This window comes from Lasiosphaeria miniovina (assembly GCF_030549165.1).
Source record: "Lasiosphaeria miniovina strain SMH2392-1A chromosome Unknown B0T26scaffold_4, whole genome shotgun sequence".
Lineage (NCBI taxonomy): Eukaryota > Fungi > Ascomycota > Sordariomycetes > Sordariales > Lasiosphaeriaceae > Lasiosphaeria > Lasiosphaeria miniovina.
In genome coordinates, this window is record NW_026848223.1 from 2672851 (window position 1) to 2689781 (window position 16931).

At 57.4% G+C, this 16931-nt stretch overlaps 3 protein-coding genes across 3 annotated transcripts; 1 reads left to right on the forward strand and 2 right to left on the reverse strand.

The window, feature by feature from the left end:
- Positions 1-664: 664 nt before the first annotated feature.
- On the forward strand, positions 665-4510 carry B0T26DRAFT_298556 (uncharacterized protein). Its single transcript, XM_060434241.1, has 4 exons — positions 665-848; positions 914-1292; positions 1365-4217; positions 4321-4510. The coding sequence occupies exons 1-4, from the start codon at positions 778-780 to the stop codon at positions 4375-4377; spliced, it is 3360 nt and encodes a 1119-aa protein (XP_060296311.1). The 5' UTR covers positions 665-777; the 3' UTR covers positions 4378-4510.
- Positions 4511-6505: 1995 nt separating this feature from the next.
- Positions 6506-8833, reverse strand: B0T26DRAFT_675813 (P-loop containing nucleoside triphosphate hydrolase protein; the record flags this gene model as incomplete). Its single annotated transcript, XM_060439884.1, has 6 exons — positions 6506-6882; positions 6940-7137; positions 7191-7256; positions 7319-7474; positions 7534-7864; positions 7925-8833. 6 exons carry the CDS (start codon positions 8831-8833, stop codon positions 6506-6508), a joined length of 2037 nt encoding a protein of 678 aa, XP_060296312.1.
- Positions 8834-10715: 1882 nt separating this feature from the next.
- On the reverse strand, positions 10716-16312 carry B0T26DRAFT_775989 (uncharacterized protein; the record flags this gene model as incomplete). The annotated part of the gene is made up of 9 exons (XM_060446609.1): positions 10716-10923; positions 11044-11906; positions 11997-12410; positions 12480-12932; positions 13065-14132; positions 14196-14449; positions 14516-14993; positions 15043-15344; positions 15433-16312. The coding sequence occupies 9 exons, from the start codon at positions 16310-16312 to the stop codon at positions 10716-10718; spliced, it is 4920 nt and encodes a 1639-aa protein (XP_060296313.1).
- Between the last annotated feature and the right edge of the window lie 619 nt (positions 16313-16931).

Consider the following 16931-nt stretch of genomic DNA (forward strand, 5'->3'; position numbering starts at 1 on the left):
CCCTCTCCTTCTCGGCGCTTTGCTCAAGTTCTGCAAAACTTTCGGGCAATCGGCAAAGCTCCAGCGGCGGCGATCATCACCGACTTCGACCCGGCCGTAGCCGCCGACGCGTTTGCCCTTGGCATCGTGCGAGTCCCGTTCGGTCTTGCTCGCGGCTGTGGCGTGTTCTTTGGTCTTCATTTTCGCGTACGGCCCCGCAAGTAGCGCGGAGGGCCATACCCAGCAGCAGCTTAACCACAAGGAGGACGAGAAAGGTGAGCAAAAAGACGATCACTATGGTGAATGGGGCAATGATGTCGTCGCTAGTCTAGCGTAGCCATAGCTCTGTGGCTGCGCCAGTTGTCTCGGAGTCGTTCTTCGCGAGGCCGTCTGCGTATGGGTAGCCATATGCGGCCCAGCCGAGGGCTTTGCGGAGCAGGCTGTCGAGTCGGTCCAAGGCAGCGACCGTGGCCGGGTATGGCGTGAGGTACTCAAACGAGAGTGATGTATGTGTGGAAGGGAGTGATGGAATAGGTACGTAGCTGGCGAGCAACATGTTGTAGATTTGAACGGAAGCCCGGATGAAAAGGCAAGAGAGTGTAATCAGGCAGTCCAAGGCGGCGGGTCGTGATCGGGTTGTGGTCTCGAAAGATTGAGCGGAAGCTGTTAGCCACTCATGATCGCACCTTGCACAGCCACAAGGAGGGGTTAGGCGGCGGATGCATACTTGTGCCCAACGTTCGTCCTTGATCGCAAAACCCTCAGTTCCCAACGTTGAAGACTTGTAGTTCGCCTACAATGTCGAAACTACCATTGTATAGTAATGGCCTCACAGTCGTTTACAAGCCCAACACCCCCTGCATTGTAGAGTGAGTTTGCCTTTTGTTCTCAGCGCCGGCGTCGGTGCTGGGGGTGAGCTGACCCCGCTGCGTAGCATCGTTTTCGTCCATGGGTTGCAAGGACACCCCTACCGCACATGGTCCTCAACATCAGTGCCGAACCTTCACAAACCCGCAAGGACCTTGGCTTGGTGGACGTCAAAACTCAGAGGTTCCAAGGAGCCGCCGCATCCGGCCGCCATATTTTGGCCATGCGACTTGCTCCCGAGCATGTGTCCTCGGGCTCGCATTGTCATGTATGGTTACGACACTATGATCACCAAATACATGACGTCCGCCACGAGCCAAAACACAATTTACTCACATGCCAAGGACCTCCTGTTTGCTCTCTGCCGAGAAAGCGAAAGAGAACTCGACCCCGATCGCCCGTTGATCTTTGTGGCCCACAGCCTCGGTGGGATAGTGGTCAAAGAGGCAAGTACCCGCTCTTTCCCAAGTGCTTAAGACATCTTTCGTGTTGAGGTTCTGATTATCTAGTTGATCTAGGCTCTGGCGGCGTCCTCGGTGTCCGCCGATTCTCAACAAAAAAATATTGTCGAGTCTCTTGCCGCTACCGTGTTTCTCGGAACGCCTCATCGGGGAAGCCTCGACTTTGCGGCTGCTGGGGAGCGGGCACGCTTTCTCATCAGCGCCTTGGGCGCCCAGACAGCACCCACCATGCTGCAGGCACTCGGTCTCAAGACCACCGACCTGGAGCGTGCTCAAGAGTCCTTTTCGGGACTATGGCAGAAACACAACTTCCGAGTCAAGACTTTCCAAGAGGGACTCGGACTTACGGCCATCAACTTCAGTATCCTGGGAAACAAGGTGGTCCCAGACTACTCGTCGTCTCTGGGCGACCCACGAGAACACGCAGAAACTATACACGCTAACCATCGGGACATGTGCCGATTCACCGGCACCGATGACCCTGGTTTCCAAAAGGTTGCCGGGGAGCTGAGGTCTATCTGCATGGCTATCGAAAACAAACAACACAATGATGCAGCAGCAAAACCTGGCGTGCGTTCACCGAGCATCAACTCCATCCAACTCAACGGTAGCAATATCGGCGGCCTCAGTGCGTCTGAGAAGAAACTGCTGCAGTCCCTCTGGTTCCCCGGCATGCACACTCGCTGTCGGAATCTGAAAGAGCCAGCAGAGCGGACGGGCCACTGGCTGTTTGAAGACAGGCTATACACGGGATGGTTCAGCGGACAGAGCCGAGCCCACCACCAGGGGATGCTTGAGCTGAAGGGAAAGCCCGGCTCAGGAAAGTCGGTGCTGATGGGGGAAGCGTATCGTCGCACCGTTCGGCAAAAACAGGGTGGTTCTGCCTGCCGCGTCGCCGCCCACTTCTTCGACGCCAAACAAAGCAACAGCCTGCATTATTCGAAACTCGGCGCCCTTCGATCGCTGTTGTGCCAACTTCTGCTCCAGGATCGAGAGTTGCTGTCCTGGGCTGCGTCTCGCTTCCACGACAAGTGCAAAGATGCCGGCTACGAAGCCCACAGGGTACCGGGCAATGGTGCCGGTATTCAATCGACTGGGGAGGAGCTCGAACGACTATTGGCCGGCGTTTTGACACGCCAGCTGGCCGGTAGGAAAACCTACATTTTCGTCGACGCGCTAGACGAGTGTCACGACATGCGGGATATTGCCTACTTTTGGAGGAGTATTACCCAGAGAGCCTACAGTTTGAATGTCGACCTTAACGTCATGCTATCTTGCAGGCATTTCCCCAACATCGTAATCGCAGGCTGTCCAAGTATCCTGGTTGACCAGAACAACACGCGCGACATCAGCACGTATGTGGAGCAGAGGTTCAAGCTCGGCATTGCTGCCCAGGAGTCAGAGTGGCCACTGCTGCGAGATGCCATCCTCGCAAAAGCCAGGGGCGTCTTCTTGTGGGCGGTTTTGGTTGTGGATAGTGTGGTGGACAAATGGGAACAAGGGGACGGACTGTTGTCCTTGCTGAGCCACCTCGATGTCCTGCCGAACGAGCTTCAAGATCTCTTCTCGCAGCTCTTCGCAGCCCTCGAACCAGAATCTCGAGACCACACCTTGCGGCTGTTCCAGTGGGCCGTGTTATCCGCCCGGCCTCTCCGCCTCCACGAGTGGCATCACGCCCTGGCCTTTATCCAACAACTGCCGCCCACGTCACTTAAGAAATGGCGGGCCACGGAGTACTTTACCAGGGGTGATAACCATCTTGAAAGAAAGATCCGCGCCATTTCCAAAGGATTGCTGGAAATTACGAGCAGTTCGGTGGAACCCTGCGCCGATGAGGGCTCAGAGTCGACGGCATCCAAATACGCTGGAGCCGGATCATTCGTCCTGGACCACGGCGAAACTAGGATCATCCAGGCCATCCACGACTCAGTACACCAGTTCTTCCAATTTGGTGAAGGATTCCAGATCCTCCGGGGCCAGGAATCCTGCTCTGAGCCCGGTTTTGACAGAGTCCTGGGCGACGGTCACGTTTCCATCATTGCTACCTGTCTAGACTATCTGAACATTGTCGAACTGGACGCCTTGGTTGAAGCACGGATCAAGGCTGCAGAGGCCCGGGGTGAGGAGCATCCGCACGTACTGCTAGAGCCGATCCTCGCGTCCGGAGCAGGGACGCCCGAGAATAGGCAAGATAGCAAAACTTGTCCATCACCGACGGAGCCGGAAAGCATGGACGCAATCACGCGATGGGCAGCCAGCGTTATCCAAGACCCCGACGTCCCCTATCACGAGCCCATGCCAATACTGCCGGACAACTGCTCGGACACGGGCGTCTCAATTGAATCTCAGGAACTGGAGGACTACCCAGCCCTCCTCTCATATACAATTGACCAGTTTCTTTATCACGCCCGGCAGGCCCAGGCTTTGGGAGCGGACCCGGGACCTGTTCTTGAGCGGCTCAGGGACAAAGACAGGTGGAACCGCTGGATGGCGCTCACAGAGGAGCAGTCTCCGTGGCCCAGCTTTGCTGTCTATTTCGCAAACGAAGGGTTCGCCAGATTCCTGGACACAAAGTGCACTAAGCCCCCAGAGCCGAACGCGAAAGAAGTTGCCAGTGGCAGCGGCCAACTCACCGAGCACCCCCGTAGCGAACCTGTTCTGGACTTCCTCACTCACCGAACGAAAAGCCTGAGCGACTCCGCGTCTAAAGCAGCCCCTCTTCATCCCTTGAGAAGAAAATCTAGTATTCACAGCTTTTGTTCCGCAGCTAGCGTCAAGACCGGTTCCATATGCGGTAGTGGCGAACACAGCACCATCAAAATCACCATCTCATCAAAAGGCCTTAGGCAGAAAGATCTCAGCCGGTACCTCAGCCTAATATTTCCGCAAGGGTTTAATATCCTCGTTGGTGTAAGTCTAATCTTTCGCTCCTCGTAATTAATAGGAAATACAGCCTCTAGTGATCTCTGCTAACAGGTATCCGGGGGTATCCCGAGAAACAGGACTCTGGCAGTTCGTATGCTATCGAGCTCCCGAGGAGGTTAAACCCGACAGAGCTTCAAGATATTGATTTGTTGTTGAGAGGCGACCAATCGGACGTTGATGAGTTCCTGAAAGACTTGGCAGAGGAGATATTGGCAGAGGAGATAGGGACTGTGGGGATATCGCAGGTGGCAGAGGACCCAGCGGAATGAATAAACCTAGACTGCGGAGGTGAAAAAAATGCGAGCGAAGAGCGCGAAAATAGATCGCATTTTTTCGCTTGTCCATAGGAGGAAAATGATTTGGGCTGCAGACATAGCAGTTTAAATCTATAGGGAATTGGCTTGGTGTATTTACCGTTGACATTTTGAGCAGTATTTACGATGCATTTGGGGCTTGCCATAGACGATTTGAAGACGTTCAGGTTTACCTCGATGCCGAGTTGCCTTCCTAGATAAGAGTATATACCTGCAGTCAGCCGCTACGAACATTAAATTAAATCCCGAAATCCAGACTCGGGAACACCCCCTAGCTATTGATTCCCATCGTATTTCCTAACTAACCGTAAAAGCAGGGTTTCGCTATAACCTGTCGGAAGCGCTGCACACTGGATTCGGTGGGTTTAAGGGGTTACAGTTGCTTAATTATATTGCTTGTCCTTTCCACACTCCTTTCTCGCTCTGGTCAAGTCGACACGGTTCTGGACCGACTACTTCTTCTTGACTGACACATCTTACCTCTCGTTATATAACAAGGCCTACTGATATGCCGAAGGCAATTCTAATGAAGAGGAATCGAAAATCAAGACCTAACCATGGCTTCGACGAGTTAGATGAAAAGGGACTAAATCGAACGGCCAGAGTTCAGACCATGAGGACTTAAGAAACCCAGGCGATGCTTCAGATGACGATTCCCGCAACTAAGACGATCTAGACAATTATAAACCCTCCGCCAACCTTCCTGATAACTACGACTAAACGAAGATGTAAACGAAGATGCAAACGAAGACGAAGATAACCATCATTACTCCCCCTCCTCGTCCTCCTCTAGTCCCTATAGGCCCTACTCCCCCTTCCTCTCCTATAACCTAGGTAGTCTTCCCTTCAACAGCAATCTTAACCCGACCAATGATATATTCACTATTTCTATCTCTCTCAACCTAAGCCTCTCCTACATCCCCCCACCTTTTGCGTGCCTAATGCTTTCTGTGAGGACCCGTCCACCAAACTGGCCCTCAAGCAGCCAGAGCCGCCCAGAACCCCCGGGCCTATCAGAAGCCTCCTCGAGGCCCCACCTACCCCACTGATAGATGAAAACTTATTCGCGAGCACGCGACGTGTTGTCGGACTTTTCCTTCTTTCCCTCCTCAGTTTAGGATCTTCGTCGATAGCACCCAATGGACTGAGTTCACCTCAATGCCTTGCCCTGGTCGTGACAGTTATTAAGAATTCTAACGGCGACGTTGGTCAACTGACCTCTACGGTTTCTATAGACCTTCAAGAGGTCCATAACCCCATTCTAAATAAGAATTCGGAGGGCCGGCCTATATGGTTTACCCCTAAAAAGCCAAAGGATTTCCGTATTCAGGGGCAGGTTTTTCTAGCCGGCCAGAAACGGACTGCCAACGACCGACTTTTCATACGCAAGGCCGCAAAAGCCTTCGATTACGTGGTTTTCCAACTAGCCAATACGGCGCATCAATTGGAGGCTGCAGAAAAAAGCCTAGAACGCACAAGAGGCGGAAAGAGAAGGAAGGTCCAAGTCGACCCTAATACGCAGTTCGCTGGAATTGAGGAGGTTCGTGCCTCACAGAGAGAGGCTGGCAGAGAGGACCTTAGTTATTCTGAAAGAGAAGAATCAGGAGAATCCGATACTGAAGACTTCATCATTGTAGCTAATTAATTGACAAAGTTGTTGGCAATTGAAGTTTGTGGTGTTGTGCGGGGTCCGATTCAGGGGCTGTTCCATAGGCAGGGGTGTTCCAAAAGTCCCCCACCTGACTTATAAGTGGCCTACGGCCACCTCTTTCTTCTAGATAGACAAACACACAACAATCATGACTTTGACCACCAGTTTTCGGCGTGCAGTTACGCCCTGTTGCTTTCAGTACCGGTAACTGGCGAATCCAACAGAGAGACTATCTAGGTACCTTAGTCACGTGACTCATGGCTGACTGCCCTTCATCATCTAAATGCTTAGGTATCTGATATCCAGCCCTACTCGTCATCAGCCTGCTGCGCGAGCATGCGCAGCGCAGCGACGCGCTTCTCGGCGAGCGAGTACAGGCGGTCGGCGGTGACCTTGCCGCCGGAGCGGGCGGTCAGCAGCTGGGCGGACTTGATGAGGTTCTTGATCTCGCGGCCGTTGAGCGACAGCCCGGCGAGGCGGTCAAGCTCTGCCTCAGTGATGCTGAAGCGGTGGCGGCCGTGGTGGTCGAAGAAGTTGCCCCACACCTGGCGGCGCGCGGCCGGCGTCAGCGCGTGGTACGGCAGGAACAGGTCGACGCGCGACTGGAACGCGTAGTCGATGGACGCGAACCGGTTCGTCGTCAGGAACAGGATCCCCTGGTAGTACTCGAGCTTGGTGAGGAAGACTGTCCGGGCTCGTATTAGTGATACGGTAATTAGTGGGTGACGGAGGGAAAACTCACTCGACACCAGCTCGTTCCGCGTCAGGCCCTCGTTGGTCCGCGCCCCCAGGAACACGTCGGCCTCGTCTAGCAGGAGCATTGCTTTCCACATGCGGCATAGGTCCAGTGTGTAGTTGAGCGTCGTCTCGACCTCGGACGGCTGCACGCCCAGCACGCCTGCGCTCAGCGAGTATAGCGGCACGTGGGCCCTCTCGGCAACTGCACACACATCATGTCAGTAGGGTTTGTTTGGGGTGGGTGCCGCGACTTACCGGCCTCGGCCGTGAACGTCTTGCCCACGCCCGGCGGCCCAAACATGAGGATGATGATGCCGCGCCCTGTAGTGTACGGTTAGCCAGCGAGCCCGAGGTTAGAACCAGTCAGTCTGCCGGCGTCTTACCTTTATCAGCGACAAAATCGTCCGTCACCTCCTTCTCGGCCGCCTTGCTCTCGACAAAGTCCCAGGCCAGCTCCTTCTCGCCCTCGGGGAGGACCAGCTTGTCATAGGCGGCGTCGTTCCAGACGATCTCGTCGAGGTCGTCGATCAGGAAGTGCGCTTGAAGCCGCCAAACGGTTAGCCCACTATCATCAGCTCTTCGGGGTTAGCGTCCTTACCCCAGTCCTTGGTCTTCATGTCCAGGCCAATGACCCACGGCGTCGCAAGCAGGCAGTCCGCGTCCGATAGCGGCGTCAGGTCTTCGTTGCGCTCAATGTTGGTCGACGGCTGGCTGATGGCCACCATCTCGTTCTGCACGTCGACCATAGACGACGTCTCCGAGGTGTCCTGGTTTGCAGCGTCGCCGTTGTCGCCATCTTCGTTGCCGTCTTTGTCGGCATTGGTCTCTGGCTCCAGCGGTTCGTCGTGGGACAGCGATCGCAGCTTTGGTTTGACAAGGCTTTGGCTGTGGTAGTAGGCGTACGCGTCAATGGCGACTCTGCCCGAGGCCTGCGGGTTGTGATTTATGTCAGCCAGCACTAACAACCTGATCCAGACAAAGAGACTTACAGCACGCTCCTCCGAGGTCATGAGGACCTTGACGCCGGGCTTGGCGACGAGATAGTGGTAGCCACGCAGCTGCTCGAAGCGGCGGCCGCGCAGCAGCAGGCGGGCCTTGAGGTCGTCGGGGCTGTCGGCAAAGGACAGGGGGTAGACGGGCAGGCTGCGGACCAGCTGCGTGCCGACGTAGTTGGGGACGCGGACGGCGCGGGTGGCGAGCCCGGCCGTCTCGCCGTTCCAGTCGACGTACTCGACCGTGACGACGGCGAAGAAGGCCTTCTCGGTGAAGCGGACGACGCGGCAGATGGTGTCGACGCCGTAGAACTTGGTCACGACCAGCTCGCCGGGCGAGAAGACGTGCCAGATGTTGTCGTGCGACACGCGCTGCGTCTCGCGGATGTTGGCGAGCACGCCGATGGAGTCGTCGAGCACGGGGGTCAGGAATGCGTCGAGCTGCTCGGCGGCAGCCTTGGCGTCGGCATCGGCATCGGCGTCGGCGGCGTCGTCGGGCGACTCGGTGGCCTCCTTGAGCAGGGCCTTGAGCTGCTCCCAGCGGTGGACAATGGGCTGGTACGGGGGCGTGAAGGTCCAATGCGCGCTGTCAAGGTCGAGGTCCTGGTACTTGGCGAGGGCCTTGGCGAGCAGGGCGCGCATGGGAGGCGAATTGATGGTGAAGTCGGTGGTGATCCAGCCGCCCGAGCTGGACAAGCGGTGGCGATGGACGATGGGGACCGTGGCTAGCCGGGCCTCGAGCGCCTTCTGCTCGTCGTCGACAACCTCGAACTCGGCCCAGCGGGTAGGGCAACTGCTGTAGTCACACACATGCCGAAACAGCTTCTTGACCTGCTGCCCCTGCCCCTGCTGGCCCGAGCCAGAGGCCACGGCGGCCTCCACCGGCACGACCTGCGTGTCAGGCATTGTGATTTGATTAGATGCCATGACGTTAGGGTTGGCGGTGGGACTTGATTTGGTAAGGTTGGGTTGGTTGTTGCAAGTTGCAATGGGTGGCGGATTAGGAAGAGAGAGCGCTCCAAAATGCTGTCGATTTATACCAAGCACACCACAGCGTGCGGAGCCTCAGGCCTTCCCACGATCGACTTTTAACCTCAACAGGCCGTGGAGGCCGTTGGCGGCCGCTCTTGTTCGCAGGTAGAAGGCACCCCCAATACGCGGATAGCGGCTTGCCAAGGAAGGTGGGGCTGTCGGCGACGAGGGCTGGTGAGGGGTGATTGGTGCTGCTGCCTGGACTACCTAGAGCGATTGCCTTGCAGCTGCGCCTTTGCTGCCCAAAATGCCTGCACGCGCACAAAATTTTACACTTTCTCTCGAGACAGTGCCGGGGCAGTCCTGAGTCACACAGCCTGGGCAGCTCAGGGCCGCTCACAGCTGCCTAGCCAATGAAAAGAAGATTCCAATTGAGGAGTCCGTGCTGCGTTAGAAACATGTCTCGCTTACTGGGTACTGTACCATGTACACGGTGTTAGACGCATTTTGCACAGCCATGCACGTACATGTACAACCCACCTCGAAACACCGTCAATTTGTTGATGCGGTGAAAAGACAAGAAACACTGCGTGCACTGGCCAGAATCGCCTCAAAACAGGCTAAGGTGTGAGTTGTTGGCCCCAAGGAAAGAGTTTGATCAGCCATGTCTAGCAACGCCAAAGTTCGTGATTAGGCCGGATGACTCTGTCGCCGCTGCAGAAGTTTGTTCCAATTACACCTAGACTAGTGTGTCCAAGGCGATAGGTAAGGCAAGGTAATTAGGTTGCCATCTCGATAACCTTCCGCCAATGTGGAAGCCGCTTCTTGACAGAGATGACGAACAAGGAAAACTCCACGTCGAACTAGGCTCTGAATTCCCGAGCCAACCTCTTGGTGCCGTGGTGCTGATGCTTAACACCTTGAGTGGAGATTTTGCTTCTACCCATCACCATAAGGTGTATGCACTAAAATGAACACAGTTAAACATTTTCCGCGGTACAGCAAAAGTCAAACAATTAAACATCCCTACCGAAAGAGTCATACCGGCTTGAGCGGAGTAGTTATCATAAAAGTGGATTTGCCTCCTACCAAGGTTGCTTAGAATACCTCGTCACTCACTCGCTTGTTTGAGAAGAACTCGGCAGTTTGATCTTGCAAGACGACACAATGCAATGCGGCGTGCCTTTGAAAGTCGACGACAAGGTCGTTGGCGAGGGGGTAAACAAGGGTCAAGGCAAAGATGTTCAACATGCGGGGCGCACTTTGAATGATTTGTGCAAATATCGCCCTGCAGTTCTACCCCAGCGCTAACAGAGTGCTTACCACCCTCTTACATGCATGTAGCCCCAGGCTCCCGCACCGTCCCGTGGGGCGCGGACCAGATACCTGGTTTGTCGACGGGGTGGGAGGAAGACAACAGGATAAAAACAGCGATCCGCCATTCTCCTCATCGACGAAGACGTCGTATTGCAACTTCAATTGAAACTAGTGTGAAAATCCCCGACTGGTCAACTTTGGTTTGAGTGAGTTAATTCTGAAGAACTGCGATGGAACTCAAGACAGTTGAGCTCGAAATGGACGACGTAATTAGCCACAGTTAACAAGACCTGGTCAAGAAGATGTATATGGGCCCGGGGTATCTGTAAAGACGAAAGAAATCAACCATCAAAGGTATCTCGGCAGGCAATCATATACGTAACAGCTTCCAGTCCCTTTCTTCACCCTCGGCTGAGTAACATCAAGCAAGCCTCTCTTTCTCTCCATCCGATCCCCCATCCATTAATGATTAATCCATCCCCCACTTTTCATCTCCATTTTATTCTTTCTGCGAACGTCTCCAGCCAAGGAAATCCAAAAGCCCAGTCAGCCCCTTTCGCCTCTGCTTCCCCTCCTCCTCGACATAGCTGTCCTTAACAACGCTTAAAAACACCCTCTCGAGCGTTGGCGCGCCGATCGAGTAGTCGTGCAGGCCGAGCTGGTCCCTGTGGGCCTCGAGCACCGAAATGAGATGGCTGACACTCCCACTCCCGGCAGCAGCAGCATCGGCGTCGTGCTCGCCCTTGAGCAGCGGCACCGACGAGAAATCTTGCTGGCGTACGTCGTCCGTGCTGTCACGAGCAGGTGCCGGCGCGGGGCCTAGCGACGACGCGGGCACCATGAACTTGACCTGGCCGCCGAGGCTGGGGCCCTCGAAGGTGGTGTGGGCGAACTCGGCGCGCACCCAGTCCTCGACGGCGTGCATCTCGTGCTCGGGCGAGTGCGGCGCCGACGCCAGCAGCAGCTGCACGTGGTACACGCTGCTGTACGCGTGGCGCAGCACGCCCGTCGTGCCGATCGCCAGCAGCCGGCCCTGGCTGAGGATGGCGGCGCGCGTGGCCAGCGCGTCGGCCTCCTCCATCGAGTGTGTCGTCAGCAGGAGCGCCCGGCCGCCCCCCGCTGAGTCCTCGCCGCTCGCCGTCGCCATCTCGGACCGGATGATGCTCCACATGGCGCGCTTGGCCGCCGCGTCCATGGAGCTGCTGGGCTCGTCGAGCACCAGCACAGCCGGGTTGCCCATCAGCGCGATGGCCAGGCTGAGCTTGCGGCGGTTGCCGCCCGACAGCGCCGCCGCCTGCTTGTCGGCGTGCTCAGCCAGCCCGACGCGCGCGAGCGCCGTGTTGACGTTGGCGTCGAGCTCCGCGGCCGGCACGCCCTTGATGCGCGCATAAAAGGCCAGGTGCTGCCGCGCCGTGAGGAGGTCGAGGGCATCGAACTGCGGGCACACGCCTGTGGCCTGCTGCGCGGCGCGCGGGTGCCGCGACACCGACATGTCGCGCACGAACATGTCACCACGCGTCGGCCGCAGCTCGCCGCGCATCATGTCAACAACCGTCGTCTTGCCCGCGCCGTTGGGTCCCAGTAGTGCCAGGATCTCGCCCCGCCCGAGCCCCAGCGACAGGTCGTCTACGGCCGGCACGCCGCCGCCCCCGAACGTCTTGGACACGTGGACCATGCGCACGAGGTCTCGCTCACCGCCTGGTGCGGGCAGCTGCTGCTCCTGGGCCTCGACGCGCTGCGTCTCCTTCTCGACGCCGGCTCCGAGCGCCGAGGCCGTGACCGGCGACGATTTTGTGAAGGCGCCGGCCTTGCCGCCGGGGGCAAGCTCGATATCGTCGTCTGACAGCGGGCCGTATCTCCCAGCGGCAGCGACAGCTGCGGCGCCGCCAGCACCGCCTCTGCTCGGGCCGCGCCGCGGCAGCAGCAGCGAGAAGGACAGGTCGCTGTCGAGCCACACGAGCAGGGCGCCGAACAGCACGGCCTGCACGATCAGGTAAGTGATCGGGAAGCCGTAGCCCCACCAGCTGCCGGGCGTCGCCGCGGCGCCGTCGTCGCGGCACGCGAGCTGGTACATGTTGAAGCCCACCGCCATGCCGCGGATCACGTTGCCGATCGGGAACAAGAGTCCGAGCGTGTAGGCCACGATGTCGGCGTTGCGCTGCACGTTGATCGCGTCGGATATCGTGTTGGGTAGCTGTTATTTTGGCAGTCAGTTGGGGACAAGCCTAGACGAGAAGACCACAGGAAGAGACATGCAACTTACGACATAAGCCAACACCATGGCAAACCAGCTCAGCAGCGCGAAGCAAATGGCCCACAGGAAGCCCGACAGCTGCGACGAGGCGCGCAGGCTGACGATGTAGGCCAGTACGATGGCCGTGATTCCGTGCAACAGGCACACCGGGAACATATATGCGTAGCCCCACCACAGAGGAAACTGCTGGCTGACGGTTATGGTGAAGGCGATTGACACGGCAGTCACGAAGGCGAGGTCGAACAAGAAGTAGGCCGTCCACATGGGCAGCGGCCGCACGCCGTTGGAGAATTGCAGCGCCCGCACATTCTGCACGCGCTCAAACGCCGGGTACAGCGCGAAGAAGGCCGGGTAGAGGGCCATGATCAGAGAGGCATACTGGCCGTAGCAGCGTGATGTCAGTGTTGCATGGTGGGTGAGGAAGAAGGGTGGGGAGAGCTTCTCACCAGGATGTAAGTGGAACTTCCGCCGTCAGAGACGGGCTGCGGTTACAAAAACAAAGTCAGCAAACGACCTCGCAGGGTGGATATGACATATGTGAGCACACAAACGCACCGGCTGGTAGGTATAGTCGATGTGGGCCGCAATCTCGACGCCGCTGCGGATGGACGTGTACAGGTTGAGCGAGATCATGGCGCCCTCGATGCTCGTCTGCGAGTTCTGGGCGATGGTCGTGGGCTTGCCGTCGGTACCGATAAACAGCTGCGCCTGGCCGAAGGGGTGCTCTTTGTGGATCTTGGCCTGGAACTCGTCGAGCGTGTCGTAGACGTCGAAGTCTGCGTCGAAGTACGACATGTTGTACTCATAGCCAACGGGGAACTTGCTGAGCACGTCGCGCAGCGCGGACACCGCAGAGGGTGGGCCGAAGGGCATGTGCTTGCCCACATACTCGAAGTCGGGGCTGTAGTAGTAGAAGCTGTAGAGGCTGACGTTGGCGGGCTCGTAAATGCTCCACTGGTTGTTGTGGTTGACGCAGTAGGGCCGGATGAAACTCTTCTTGATCAGTGTATTGATGCCGGGCATTAGCGCGATCGGCAACAACAGGGCCAGGAACGCAGACGCCCAGTACCGCGGCAGCACCCGCATCCGCTTCATCATCAGGATCCGCACCTGCTGGAAGAAGGACGTCGGCCTCCCCGAGCTGAGCTGCTGCCCGGGGAGCAGCATGGGCGCCGCGCCCTTGATGGTGTTGCTGTTGTTGATGTCCACTCCCTTTTCATCGTCTTGGTGCCCTAGCGCTAGCGCCAGCTCCTGTGCCTCCACGTCGGCCTGGGCCACGTGCAGAAACACGTTTTCAACCGTGGGCCCGGCGACTTGCACGTTTGAGTGACCGGCCGCCTCGAGCTGCGACACGATCTGGGCCGCCGAGCGCGAATCGGGCGTCTGGTAGACCATCTGGTCCTGGTGAAGCGTCCACGGGGCGTCGATACCCTTGACGCCCCCGTGTGCCGACTCGAGGGGGACGTAGACGCGATAGCCACCACCGTAAGTGTTTTTAAGCTCGATGCCCGGACCCTGGCACTTGATCTGGCCCTTCGAGAGGATGACGATGTGGTCTGCCAGCACCTCGCCCTCGTCGAGGAAGTGCGTCGTGAAGACCATAGACCGCTTGGAGCGCTCCGCCAGGATAATGTTCCAAATGGCGCGCCGGGATATCGGGTCCTGATCAGACGGTGGTCAGTATGGAGGCAGAGAAAAAGGGTAGACGGCCGGTCAGCAGCTCACCAGTCCAGACGTCACCTCGTCCATCAGACACACCGTGGTGCCCCCGACAAACATGCACGCTAACTGCAGCTTGCGCTTCTGCCCACCGCTCAGCGTGCCCGCCTGGCTGTGTGTCTTGTGGGACAAGTTGCATGCTGCAATCAGCTCGTGCATGGCATTGGCGTCTTCCCTCCCGCCCTTCAGCTGAGACCAGAACTTGACGTGCTCGAGAACCGTAAGCCGGCCAAACAAGACATTTTGCTGCGGACATATGCCTAGATCACGACTCATGTTAGTGGGCTTGTTGGACTTGGGGGTCTCGAAGTTGGAAGATCACCAACCAAGCTGCGAGGGACTGGCAGCAATGTCCATAGTCCCGGCCGTGGGCTGCTTGAATCCTGACAGCAGATCGAGCGTGGTGGACTTGCCGGCGCCGTTGACGCCGAGCAGGCACAGGATCTGGCGTTTGTGGGCGACGAGGTCGACGCCGTTCAGCGCCCGCAGCCCCGTGTTCTTGTCCCTGCCGAAGCCGGCCCAGTTCTTGTGCCACGTCAGGGTATACACCTTGGCCAGCCCGGTGGTCCTGATGGCCACGCCAGAGTCGGCGTCGCCGCCCCCCGAGAATTCCGTGTCTCCTGTCGCCGTCATGGCGCGCCCCTTGTGGTTGATGCCGTGGACAAAGTGCTCGGCGAGGATGGCCAGCACCGGGTAGAAGAAGATCTGTAGGATTAGAAACCCCCAGAACGTCTTCACGGGGACGTAGTACGACTGCTCGAGGTCAAACGATTCGAGCCCCGAGGTTTGACACATGTTGACGGGCTGGTTGATCACGGCAAACCTTACCATCTATCGCGGGACATTGTTAGACAGGGTTAGACGCGGCATGGCGGGCGGGGAAACTTGCATGAGAGACAAGATAGATGTAGTTCATGGCCGGAAAGAAGAGCGACAGAGGCAAGACGCTGCTCGTCTGGATCCTCTGGCTAAGCGTGTCCATGGCGCCTGCGGCGAGGAGACCGAAGCAGATGACGACGAATATGCTCGAGATTCTACGCGTCTTGAAGAAGGCTGCCGCGAAGACGGACGCGTTGAGAAAGGCCAGGCTGCTAAACAGCTGCCAGAAGATGAGTATGGCCGCATTTGTGTCGGGGAAGAGGAGGTCCCAGTACACTGTCGGTTAATAGTTAGATGATGTGTTGATAGATAATTATTGCGTGCGGGCTAATTAGTGACGGAGGGATAATAGGAGCAAACATACGAACACCAGAGATAAGCCACGTTGGCAAGTACACGATGCTGAAAGCGATGATGTGGCTGGCGACGCGAGCGGCAGGACCGCTGCCCATGGCATCAACCAGCTGGGAGAGGCCAATCTCGCGCTCCGTGGTGATGACGTTGACAACATGGTAGATGGACGGCACCACATGGAGGAAGAAGACGATGACGAAGATGCGGATCACGTTCTTGGCGTATTGTTTTCTCTGGTCAGCGTCCACATCCTCCTGCGTTTGCGTGGTATACATGTAGGTGAGTGGGGCCTCGGTGGAGTTGGTCATGGCATTCTCGACGGCCAGCTGCGTGGGCAGCCAGTATCTCTGGTAGGTATTGTCTTGGGAGAAGACATCGGCGCTGTACACCTGGCCGTGAATGGGGTCGAAGCGGACCGTGTAGGACCAGGTGTGGTTCAGAAACGGGACGGTGGACAAGGGCGAGTCGTTGAAGGTGATGACGGCATAGCAGCCCGACGTGCCGCGGAAGTTGGTGAAGCAGCTGTCAGTGGCCTCCTGGCGGCTGCTGACCTGGAACCACTGGCTGGGCGCAAGCGGCTGCGTGATGGTCTTGATGACATCGTCAATGTCGGAGCCGAAGTCCGGGTTGTCGGCCCTGACGATGACCAGCCGCTGCGAAGCGGGAATGGCGTCGCGGAGAGCGATCACGGGCGCGGGCGAGCCGACGCCAAAGCCCTTCTTGGCCGGCTCGAAGTTCTTGATGTTGAGGGTGACGGCAAGAATGGCGATTGGGGCGACGGCGGCCAGCAACAGCGTCGATAGCCAGTGCCGCGTGACCAGCAGCACCAGGTTCTTCCACACCAGCGCCTTGACCTGCCTCGCAAGCTGCCGTAGTGAGGACCACGCCATGTCGACGGCGGTGGTGATAGTGATTCTGCTACAGCCGAGAGTCGAGATGGGGGTGCAGGAGAGCGTGACTGTGCTGGAACTCCTGGATCGAGAAAGTCAAAGAGGTGCTTCTCGACCTCTATGTATCCATCAATCAACCTTGTATCCCGTAGTCCATCGGCATCGGTTATCCAAATGCCAACGCGCTATCTCTGCGTACCATGAAGTAAATATGTCGAGGCCGTGTTCCATGCAGCGAGTGACGCGGCTTGAAAGGGGCGTGAGCGGCCCAATGATCACATCGTCGAAGCGCCAGAACATTGCCGTTTGGCCGCTCGTCAATTGGCCCAACACCGGCTTCCCCTGTTTCCCCAGACATGCTCTAGCTGGAAGAGGACGGCCGCGCGGTCTTGGATGCGGAATGATGTGATACCACGGCTCGGCGTGGACATGGCCAATTGGGCTCCTCGGTCCGCCATCCTGGCAGCTTGGCAGTCCAAAGAAGGCGGCTTCCCGCAAAGCCACCCCCAACCCAATTTCTTTTTCTTTGTGCGTCAAGGACCCAAACCCAGATATGTGAAATACTTTATTTTTGCAAAATGGGGGCTGAAAGCGGATAGGTACATAATCATTCATCGAA